This window comes from Ochotona princeps, chromosome 1, assembly GCF_030435755.1.
Source record: "Ochotona princeps isolate mOchPri1 chromosome 1, mOchPri1.hap1, whole genome shotgun sequence".
NCBI lineage: Eukaryota > Metazoa > Chordata > Mammalia > Lagomorpha > Ochotonidae > Ochotona > Ochotona princeps.
The window spans coordinates 115,452,113-115,462,330 of record NC_080832.1 but is presented as its reverse complement, the minus strand read 5'-3'; the positions used below and the strand labels follow the sequence as shown (position 1 = coordinate 115,462,330).

The window sequence follows — 10,218 nt, the reverse complement described above, 5'->3', positions numbered from 1 at the left end:
GAGAGGCCCAATATAAACAGAATATGGGTACCTAAAGGAGTCTCCCTGTAAATAGGGACACCTCTGCTTCAGACAGCAGGAAGGGGCCAGATGGCTGCAAGGCTGGGGTGAAGTGGGAGGGACTAGCCTGGTTACATCACTGGGAGAGGCTCCGCCCTTCCCACCTCAGAGCCATGGGGAGTCAGAGGCCTCACAGGCTGCCCCTGGTGCAGGCTCCATACACGGTCCTGCTGCTGCCACTGGAAACAAGCCGCCAGGATCCAGCAGCCTGCAGCTTCTTCCTTTGGGTGAGTCTGAACCCCCGTAAGTCCCTCTTCCAGATCTGCCTGCCATATCTCCAGCCAACTCTGAGGCTCTGAACCCTTCCCCCCTTCCCCTGGGAGACCCAACAGCAGGTCCCGCAGAAGGGTGAGTCAGCCTCTGCCTTGGCTTTTCCAGTTGCAGAGGATGCAGGCTCTGGAGCGGCGGCAGGATGCCCTGTGGCAGGGGCTGCAGCTGCTGGAACGTGGCCGTGCCTGGTTTGAAGACAGCCTGAGGGAGGCTCAGCAAGAGCAACTGCACCTGGGGGCTCTTGGTGAGGTGTGAGACCATCCTGGGAATGGAAGGGTTAATGGGCAGGGATCATGAATGGGAGGAGCCTGGGAATGACTGGAGGCCACAGAGGGTTAGGTTGGTTAAATCCATTGTGTGGCTGGCAGGGGCTGCTCTGCATTCCAATCAGCAGGGCAGCATTTGATTTGATTTAATGGCTCCATTGGATGGGGTTGTGGCCTGGATTATTCCAATGGGGCAGGGATGGACAGGGACAGTCCATAAAGGGTAGGGGAAGTGGGTATTGGAATGTCAGAGATGGAAGTGGAGAGCACTGGATTTTTCCATGTATCTGGAAGGGCTGGGATAAGGAGATCCCAAAGAGGAGAGGAATGATTTGTGGTGACAAAGTGACAGGTTTTTACCACTGTGCCAACTTTGAAATCATCCTTTAGGATTTTCTCACACATTCAAACTCAGAGTCTGATGGTTCCCACTTAGTCCAGATTCAAACAGTCAACACCTGTTTGCAGACCCTTATCCAGGAGAAGGTGAGTTTATTTAGTTTGGAAAGCACTGGGGATTGGGACAGAAGGGAGTTGTTGAGGTTAGCAGTGGTTTCACAGAAAACGATGAATTTGCCCCTAGTTGTTCTCACGTCCATTGACCAAGGCTGGTTCCTGTGCTGCCGGGCACTGGAAGGACAGGCCGAGGACACAGAACTCGTGGCAGCCACAGGTAAAGTGAGGGGTGTGCCGGGAGGCAGAAGGCTGGGACAAGCTGAAGTGCACAGTGCTGCTTTCCCATTTCCAGGAGCTGGCCAGGCAGTGGGAGAGAGCTGTCAGGTCCCAGCGTCAGCCGGCCTACAGCTGCCTGCAGGGGCGGAGGGGTGCCACCCGTGTCTGAACCTCGCAACTCTCACCATCTGGGTTACCCCGCTCCCTGCTCGGCCCCTCCTGACCCAGCAGCCACCCGGCTGAGGTGCATCAATACATTCAGACATCTCTGTGTTAAGTGTCTTCTCTGCTCTGGAAAATTTCCATTTCTTCTTCGTGCTGCCTCATGCCCTCCCACTCCCCTATATAATGGGCATAAATTATCTTTCTTTGAAATCCCTCATTGGAGAAGACATGTTGATTGAAACTGTCCTTCAATTTTAAATACAAAAATAAAATAGAAGCTGCTATTGAATTTTAAATAAAAACAGTTCTATCACACTTGGGGCACTCTCCTACCTTACTCCTAGTTCTAGTCTCCTCCACATAAATGCCTCCCTTCCTAAGCCGGGGAGAGCATAAAAATGGGGGGAATAAAGTGCTATGAAGAAACGGCCACCTTCCCCCAAAATGTCTTTGGTTTGGTTCCTGTGAAGGTTAGGGGAAATGCACTGTGAGAAAATCCATTGTCCCCGATGCCAATCTTGTACTTTTTAAGAAAGAAAAGGGACAGATGCATGAGGAGAAAGGTCTCCTCCCCAGATGAGATGTAAGGTTCCGGCAAGGCCTTTGGGACCTTACCAATGGTGCAGATTGAAATCAGTGCTGGGGACCCATGTAAGGGCTGCTGTGTCACCAGGACACAATTCTTAGCAGCAGCAGCACCCCTCCAGTTGTGCGCCACCAAGGGTTGACTGCCATCCCTCCTCCAGCACTGCCCTGAGTCACCCAAGTGGAGGGATGAAAGATAGGGGTGGCCGTGGGGAGGACAGGGTCCACTGGATGGGCAGAGACTGCGAGCTGATCCTGGGGGAAAAGGGAGAGAAAGGGTATGCCAGAGTTGGACCCCAACGAAGCCTGTGCTGCCCTCCCTTCACCCCCCCGCTGCGTGGCCTTCCATGGAGTAGGGAGCCTCACCTGTGGGGCCCGGGACAACACCAGAAGCCTGAGGAAGGCATGGGTCGGGGACACTGGGCCGACATCTCCGCCCACTGCAGTCACAGTTACCATCACTACGGAGTCCGGGGATGCCGAGTCTGGGATCTCCAGCCACAGGTGTCCCCACGCAGACTCATTCACTCCCAGGTGAGCCCTGGACAGTGGACGCTGGCATCAGGTAAAAGCTCCAGGCTCCTTGATGGGAAAATGGGAAGGCCTGGGGGAGGTAAGACTCGTGGGCCAACCAGAAGGGCTTGGGGTGGGGCTTGGGATAATCCTGTCAGCACTGGAGGTGCAGCTGGAGCAGGGGTGTTCAGCCTCACCTGGAGAGATTGGAGGTGAGGGGGAAGCTGGGGTGTACAGATGCCTTAAGGTCAAGATCCTGAGGGCCCGAGAAGCTGGTGATGCGGAGGCTGAGTGGCACCCTGCTACCGGGAGCCAACAACCCAGGGGGACCGCTGAGCTGTGGAGAAGGGCAGGTAAGGAGAGCAGCTGGCCCAGCTGTCTTCCATCCCACCGGCCCCTCCCCACCATGTCTCACCTCCAGAAGGACTGGCACCACAGTGCAAAGCTGGGGCGCAACTCTGTGGAGGCCCTGGCCCTCTCCATCCTGGCCGATCAGCTCAAGGGAGAAGGTTCCAGTGTTAGAAACCAGCATGGGCGGCAGCGTGGCCACCAGGAGCCCTCGTTCTGTGGGTCCCACAGGCTCCAAGAGCAGCCTGCCCAGCTCAGTGCCCTCGGGGACCCCTCGGAGGATCACATGGGAGAAATGTGGCCGAGCTTCTCCAGTACTGCCCCTGGAGCCCAGTCCTGTCACTTCTACCAGCAGCTGAGTCTGGAGACCTGGGCAGACAGGGAGGGAAGAGGAGAGGAGTGAGATGGATTTGATATGCAGAAAGGAAGCAGTGCCACCCAGAATGTGGGTCACCTCTGGGCACAGCGGTGGGAGAAGGGCACCTCTGAGGGTACTGGAGGGGAGAGTCAGGAGGGAGTTGAGGGATCATAGCTCTGAAACTTCATGCCCTTTATGTAAATCATAAGTTATACATGCATGTGCATGTAATGTGCATATACACACATCCTACTAAAATGTAGGAACTGGGTGTGGGGCTCAGGGAACAGACTCACCTGCAACTGGCTGGCTCAGGGGGTAGAGGCCAGGATGGGGCCCGTCCTCCACGGGGATCCCAAAGTGGAAGAGGAAGTCCAGGGAGGTCTGGGCTGCGGAAGGGAAGAGGTGGTCAGAGACTGTCACCAGCCTGCTGGCACCTGCAGTTCTTCCCCCTTCCTCCTCACCTTGCACTCTAACCCTGGCGGTACCCTCAGCTGTGATGTGGATCTCCCAGTTGCCTGTCTGTGGCGGGTCATTCACAGTTACCATCCAAAACTGCCCAAAATGGCAGGTGTGGCCTAGAGGGCCCACGCCTTCCTCCTGGCTCTGGAAGACCCCTGGTATGGGGGCGAGGGAGTGCCATGTGAGCCAATTCCTTTCCCTTGGGGTCCCCCCAGGCTCATCCTTGTCTCTCTTTGGAGACACCCAGGGAGTTACCTTCAGGACTCTTGACCTGGAAGCTGCTGACCTCGCCATGGATCCTGATCGTGACCTTCTGGAGCAGCCTGTCCACAGTGAACACAAGCGGCCTCCCGGGTACCACGACCGGAGGTTCCAAAGGCAGAGTGACCTTCGGGGGGCAGGATCAAGAATTGGGGAGAAGACAGTGTGGAAGGAAGTGGAGACAGAGATAGGAGGAAGACTGGACGAAACCAAGTCACACACGCATGAGGGCAAGTGAGAGAGTGACACAATTATAGCCAGTGACAAAGTCGGAAGTAGAAGAGTTACGATCTCAGAGGAGAAGATGCTTCCCACCCTCCACTGGCCTTCCTCCTTGGTGGGGAGTGGGGACAGCCTCACCGCTCCTGGCACCCTCGCCTCCTCACCAGGCCCGCTGTGCTATCCTCAACAATGGCCGCCACATCCTGAATGTGCTGGTCTTTGGTGAAGATCACCTCTCCTCCCGAGGCCAGGGCCACTGCCTCATAGGGCTCAAAACGCAGCGGGGACAAGGCCTCACGGCGCACTCGGCCCTGAACCCTCGCGGGATCTTCAGTCACCAGGAACGTCACCTGTAGCCAGAAGAGAGAGGCCAGGGCCTGCTTGAGGCGTCCCAGAGCTGTGCATTCTCGGAAACGAGGATGTCTGCCTAGATTCCCTCTTGAGCTGGGGTGTGGTGTAAGCTCTCCCTGTCCACCCTCTGGCTGTCTCTGGGGGCTCTCCCAAGGTCACAGCACTTGCCCCCTGGCCTTTGACTAGTGAGTGGCCATGTGTTCAGAGCTGTCACTCTATGTCACGCTGGAGTTTTGGCAACTGGATCCCCAGTTATTTGAACTGCTCACTGGGCAGGGTCATACATGGATTCAGCATCACTCAGGCTAGGGCGGCCCACTCTCAAAAATTATTAAAAGTCTCAGGAAATGTTCTGTTCAGTATCTGCTTCTTCCACCCCAGGCCAAAGCTGACTTGACTGCCAGAGTGTGGTGCAGTGCTGGAAGAGAGACTGGTTTTCCTGGGGTCTCCCCTAAGCCCGAGGGAGCTGATGCTGGCTCTCCCATCAGTTGTGCTCACCCTGCAACGCCGCTCTTGAGCCAAGGACTCCACCCGGTTGGTGAGAAAGGCATCCTTGGGGGAGGCGTCAGTGAACACAAAGATGTCTGAGAGAGGAGGTGTGTGCAGCAGGGCCAGCTGGCAGGGAGGGAGAGAGCCAGTGAGAAATGGCGTGGCCGAGGACTGGGTCGTGGCCCACGGCCTAGAAGGGGGACTCAGGAGTGGAGCTGGTGGCATGAAGCTGGGGGCTGGTAGGGTGGGACCCCAGGGAGGCTTGAGCACTCCTAAGGGAAGGGGCGGGGACTGGGTGGGGGTGACAGAACAGACCTCCAATGCGGACAGGCACATCTCGGGCTCGTCTCCACCCCCCAAGGCGTGGATCTCATTGAGTTGTTGCCAGAAACGGTCAGGATCACTGGTGGTAAAGACTGGGCCAAACCCTGGGGAAGGAAAAGGGAGGTTCAGAGTTTCCTTCCTTCCCAGCTGTTGGGGGACAAGCAGTGAAGGAACAATATTCCCCTCTATTTTTTGGAACTCCTCATAGACACAGGGCAAAACTGGGTCTGCCTGGTGAGAAAGCAGGACCTGACTCCCTTAACAAAATGGTGCCACTTCCCTGGGACTGAGCAAACCTTTGCTGGGCACTTGTGGATGCTGGAAAAACAGCCAGAAAGCTCAGAGGCCCACTGGGAGAACTTGAGGCACCGACTCTGTACCTCTGAGCCTTGAGGCTTGCCACGGTGCCCAATCTTCAGTTAATCACACCTTCATCAAACGGGTAATGAGTATCAGCCACATCAGACTCCAGCCCTCCTGCTGCGGAATTATCAGCCCAGGAAGTGTTTTCTCTGATTGCCGACAGGCAAGGTAAGACAGGCCCTGACCCATTGTACAGACGAGGAGACTAAAGCAGGGGGACTGGAGACCACACTGAGATGACCGCTGTAAGACTGGGAGGACCCAGGTCAGATCTTCCACTTCCACTTCAGCTGGGAAAGAAATAGGGGATATCTTCAAAAAGTTCATGGAAAGTGGTATTGGAAACGCCGGCAGAAGTGGCTGTGAGCACACAGGCATCCAGCAGAGGCTTTCTCCAGGCGCCCCTTGTTAAGCAAACAGAGCTGGGCAGGCCACCTCCTCACCAGGAGGCTCTCCCCTTTGCCCTGGACCTCCCTCCCCAGAGTGCTTCTGGCCAGATGGCAGGTACCTGGGTCATGGAAAGGCACCAGGACGTAGTGGCTGGGCTCCAGCAGGCTTCCTTGCCGCCGATCCGCTATGCGACGGGCCTGGATCTTGGCGGCGGTGATCTCCTCTCCCATGCTGCCCGTGGTGTCCAGCACGAAGCTCAGGCCGGAGGCAGGGCTGATGTCCAGCAGCCTGAGGAGCGGTCGGGGGACATAGGGAAGGGACTGCACATTCAAATCCAGCTCTCCTCTCAAATACCCAGGGACAGAGGGCACGAACCACTCACCTGGAGAAAGCCTTGTCTCCCAGGCGGCTCCTCAGGAGGCCGAGCGCCTGGATGGAGGCCAACAGGGCCAGCTGGGCCGCCTGTGGGTGCAGCATGTGGTGTGGCGAGAAGCCGGGTGATGTGCTGTCCTTGTTGATGCCTCCCCGGGGGTGCTGGGAGCTGCTCTGGTCAAAATGGCCCCCGTGGCTACATTTCCCTGGGTTGGACAGAGGGAACTGGGAGGTGGAGCCTCCAGAGACAATGAGGCCCTGCCTAAGCTAGCCTCTCACCACTTAGCCAAGAGAAGCTGCAAATGATGAGACTTTGTGGAGGGCATGTCCTGGGTCGATGCTGAATGGGGTCAGTGGGTCCCTGGGGCCAGTCCCCAAAGTTGTCCACAGGTGAGGTCACAGAGCAATGACTATGGTTGAGCAACAAGCCCTTCCCCTTCCTCAACGACCATGGTCTCCTCAGGGGCCTTCAGCCCCCTGCAGCACTCCCAGTAGCCTCTTCTAGAAAGTGATGCTGCAGCAGAAGGACGAGGGCCCAGGGGACTGAGGCTTTGTACATAATGGAAGGAAGTGACTGTCCCTTCTTGTGTCTGGTACCTGGAGGTTTGGGGGGATTCATTCCAAAGTAGCCGGAGGTGAGGTGTGCGATGTGCAGCAAGTTCCTGGGACAGCTCAGCTCCTCACAGTCAGAGCAGGTGGGTTCTCCCACTGGTGAGAAAGGATGGGGGGCTGAGGCACCAGACCCTGCCACCCAGTCCCTTGGTCCCCATCCATGCCAACTCCTGTAGTTTTCCCTCCCACCTCCCACAAGGTGGAAGCCCAGGTTTCTTAACCAAACCCTGGAGTTCAAGGGCTAGCAGTAAGACTGGATATTCTGGAAACTGACATTATGTTAAAGAACCAGGAAGTACACACGATGTCACCTCTCAAAGTGTGACCTGGCGGGTGGGCTGACGAGCGGCTTCCTCCTCAACACCATAAGACATGGCCTACCTTGTGCCAGGCTCTGGAGCTGCGGCCTGGGCCAGAGGAGGTGTGGGTGTGGCTGCTGTTCCCCCAATTCCACCCAGTTGCTGTGACTATAGAAGTCCTGTTCCAGGGGGCAGAGAAGGAAAATGAGGCACTGTTCTGGGCTGTTCTCCTGACTCTGGCCCTAGTGTACCCCCTTGAAGTTCCCAATTGCTGCTGCTCATCACCCAGAGTCTCCTCCTCTGGCCTTTCCTCAATGGTCAGAACATAGCTTGGCCCAGGTGGGAGCCATCCAGCAGCCCTTCCCACCGTGATGCTGCTGCTCTTGCCCCTCCTACCCCTCAGCTACCTCTTTCACCCTCACCCCCAGTTGGGAAGTGGGGAACAAGCTCAGAGCCTGAAGATGCTGGCAAGCAGCACGCATCCCTTCTAGAGCAGGGGAGGCGCCAGCTGGAGGGGGAGGTCAGGTGCGCAGGCCCCTCTGCTCCCTCCATCCCCACCACACCCTCCACTGCTCACCTGCAGGGCATGCAGGGCGGCTCCCAGGCGCTGGCGGGCCAGGGTGTAGTCTAGGGCTTTGGTGGCCACCAGGGTCTCCCGCAGAGCTCCCACGAGGTGAGTGCGGCCCTGGCTCAGCCTCTCAGCATCAAAGTGCAGGTCAGGGTTATTCCTGGTGGATGGCAGGAAGTCCTGGGCTGCATTGGCACGGGACACCTCACCTGTGGCTGCTCGGAACCGCCGGGAAGGAGCCCCAGGTCCAAAGTAGGCAGCAAAAAGATCATCAGCGAGGAGTGTCCGGCCCTGCAGAGATGGGTGGGTGACAGGGGCTCCAGGTAAGGACCCCGAGCTGGCATGAGCCCCCTTACTGCAGTGACTGGCACCTGGGGTTGAGTATGTATGGATTGAGAGTACTGGGCCCAGAGGCGAGCCGAGGGCTGCGGGAGAGGACGTCTAGCTTGGATCCCGAACCCAGTCCGCCATGTGCCCATGGCTCATGGCAGGCTGGGCCCGGACATGCCTGGGTGCGGCCTGCTTCCTTCTGGGTGCAACTCGGGACTGAAAACAGAACCAACACAGCAATTGCAACCACCAGCTGATCAGGGTGATGGACTGTGCTGGGCCCTGTGCTTGCTAGAACATACAAGAAACTAGTCTGGGAATACCTCAAAGTATCTTTGGAGATCTCCCCACTTGAACTGCTGGACTCAGAATTCTAACCAAGAAAAGACAGAAGACAGAATAGGACAATCATTCATCTCAGCTACATGTTGGCAGCGAAATATGGGACAAATGGAGACTTCATGATGGACCATATCAATCAGTGGACCACCTCATCGAGCGAAACTGGCAGTGACTCATAACTGGAGAACTATTAACTCCACTTGAGCACATATCTCAGAGCATGCCCCACATCCGGGACTTGGGGTGGGCGGGAAACCGGGTGGGGCTTCTCCCTCAATATCCCCTTTTACCTCAGATACATGATGGAAACAATATGGACATAATAGCATTGCCCACCTCCCTATCCCCCTGAACCTTTTTTTTTTTTTCTCTTTTTTTTTTTCTTCTCTTTCTTGATTTTCCTTCAACTATAGTTAACTATGTAAAGATTGTCAACAACAATACAATAAAATGGATTATAAAAAAAAAAAAAAAAAAAAAAAAAGAGAGTACTGGGCCCTAAAAGTGAGGGTTGGTCACAGACCCTTCTAAAGAGGACTCTTGATTTTTGGCCCAGGACCACTACTGTAATGACTGCTGTGGGGAAGGTAGGTATCCCTTACTGTGGCATCCAGGGCCCTTAGGGATGTGGGTCCCAGGGATGCTCACCACGAAGTCTTGCAGTCGAAGGGGAGGCCGGCCTGGGGGCGGCTGCTCCAGGAAGAGCTGCAGGGTGATGTTGAGCACAGCCTCCTCTGTCAGGTCCTGATGGGTGACTGAGCCTGGCGCAGCCAGGAGGCTCCAGATGTTGGGGAAGAAGGCAGCTGTCGGGGACAGCAGCAGCTGCAGCAGAAGCAGCGCTGAGGGACCCAGGTGGGACAGGGGCGCCTTTGCAGGGAGCATGGCTGAGACATGGACCTGGGGGACAGAAGGCTGTCCAGGGAGGAGGAAGCAGCTGCTGGCTCCAGACACCTGTTCTGGCCCCCGTCTGCTCTGGTCTGGCTTCCTCACTGGCCCCTCAGCTGTCCAAACAACCTCATCCGGCCAGTAAGGACTTGCACCTGCCAGGAGCCGAGGACAAGGCGCCTCCCCCAGGGCCTGCCTTCCCAAGCACTCCGCTGAGTGCCCAGGCCTGCCCCAGGGGCACCCCACTCCTGCCTTTCCCCTACACACACACACACACGCACACACAGAAGTGTCTGCTCTCAGGCCTCTCCCTTACCTGGTTACTGGATCTCCTGGTTGCAGTGCAGGGCTGGCCCCGGGTGTGGCGTCACAGGGCACTGAGGTCAGAGTTATAATTAACCAGGCCTCAGTGGAGGGGGAAGGGGGCTGTGGGCAGCAGAGGGGTAGAACCAGGAGCCCCAGCTCCTCTGCTCATGCCTGCCCAGGGCCACAGGCAACAGAAGCCAGTACCAGGGCGGTGCCAGGGAGGGCCTCCCTGGGCTGCAGTGCGGAGGTGAGTGAAGCGAGCCAGAAGGAGCAGCATGACTCAGGCCTGGCATCATGCCAAGGATGGTCCCAGACAGACGCACCCCTCTACCCACCGGCACCCAGCACATTGCTCCTGGTTCGCAGTTTTCGTCTCAGAAGAGTCAGCAGCTGAGGTTTCAGGAA

At 56.9% G+C, this 10,218-nt stretch overlaps 2 protein-coding genes across 4 annotated transcripts; one reads left to right on the top strand and one right to left on the bottom strand.

Moving 5' to 3' along the window:
- Window positions 1–135: 135 nt before the first annotated feature.
- SAPCD1 (suppressor APC domain containing 1) lies at window positions 136–1,295 on the top strand. Its single transcript, XM_058665374.1, has 4 exons — window positions 136–287; window positions 439–579; window positions 987–1,082; window positions 1,180–1,295. Exons 1-4 carry the CDS (start codon window positions 174–176, stop codon window positions 1,276–1,278), a joined length of 450 nt encoding a protein of 149 aa, XP_058521357.1. The 5' UTR covers window positions 136–173; the 3' UTR covers window positions 1,279–1,295.
- On the bottom strand, window positions 1,289–10,123 carry VWA7 (von Willebrand factor A domain containing 7). Of its 3 annotated transcripts, none has more exons than XR_009245557.1 (17): window positions 9,271–9,707; window positions 7,960–8,241; window positions 7,465–7,561; window positions 7,069–7,179; window positions 6,482–6,677; window positions 6,218–6,387; window positions 5,338–5,450; window positions 5,032–5,148; window positions 4,347–4,532; window positions 3,955–4,087; window positions 3,702–3,854; window positions 3,534–3,626; window positions 2,947–3,248; window positions 2,729–2,868; window positions 2,385–2,559; window positions 1,767–2,273; window positions 1,289–1,404 (listed from the first exon to the last, which is right to left on the bottom strand). XR_009245557.1 is itself a non-coding variant. In XM_004598696.2 (17 exons), the coding sequence occupies exons 2-17, from the start codon at window positions 9,502–9,504 to the stop codon at window positions 2,100–2,102; spliced, it is 2,676 nt and encodes an 891-aa protein (XP_004598753.2). In that variant the 5' UTR covers window positions 9,505–9,519; window positions 9,824–10,123; the 3' UTR covers window positions 1,497–2,099. The 3 variants fall into 3 exon arrangements, 2 of the variants coding, with proteins under 2 accessions (XP_004598753.2, XP_058521352.1); XM_004598696.2 differs by lacking the exon at window positions 1,289–1,404 and adding an exon at window positions 9,824–10,123 and having other exon boundaries at window positions 1,497–2,273; window positions 9,271–9,519; XM_058665369.1 differs by lacking the exons at window positions 1,289–1,404; window positions 1,767–2,273 and having other exon boundaries at window positions 2,401–2,600; window positions 9,271–9,711.
- Window positions 10,124–10,218: the final 95 nt, after the last annotated feature.

Bases quoted from the DNA above. Each gene is read 5' to 3' on its own strand.
- SAPCD1 (XM_058665374.1), top strand. From the start codon at position 174: ATGGGGAGTCAGAGGCCTCACAGGCTGCCCCTGGTGCAGGCTCCATAC. The intron at 288-438 runs GTGAGTCTGAAC...TGGCTTTTCCAG, and splicing joins CCTGCAGCTTCTTCCTTTGG to TTGCAGAGGATGCAGGCTCT. The intron at 1,083-1,179 runs GTGAGTTTATTT...ATTTGCCCCTAG, and splicing joins AGACCCTTATCCAGGAGAAG to TTGTTCTCACGTCCATTGAC.
- VWA7 (XM_004598696.2), bottom strand. From the start codon at position 9,504: ATGCTCCCTGCAAAGGCGCCCCTGTCCCACCTGGGTCCCTCAGCGCTG. The intron at 5,451-6,217 runs GTACCTGCCATC...TTCCTTCCCCAG, and splicing joins GGTGCCTTTCCATGACCCAG to GGTTTGGCCCAGTCTTTACC. The intron at 2,274-2,384 runs GTGAGGCTCCCT...CTTTTCCCCCAG, and splicing joins TGTTGTCCCGGGCCCCACAG to GATCAGCTCGCAGTCTCTGC.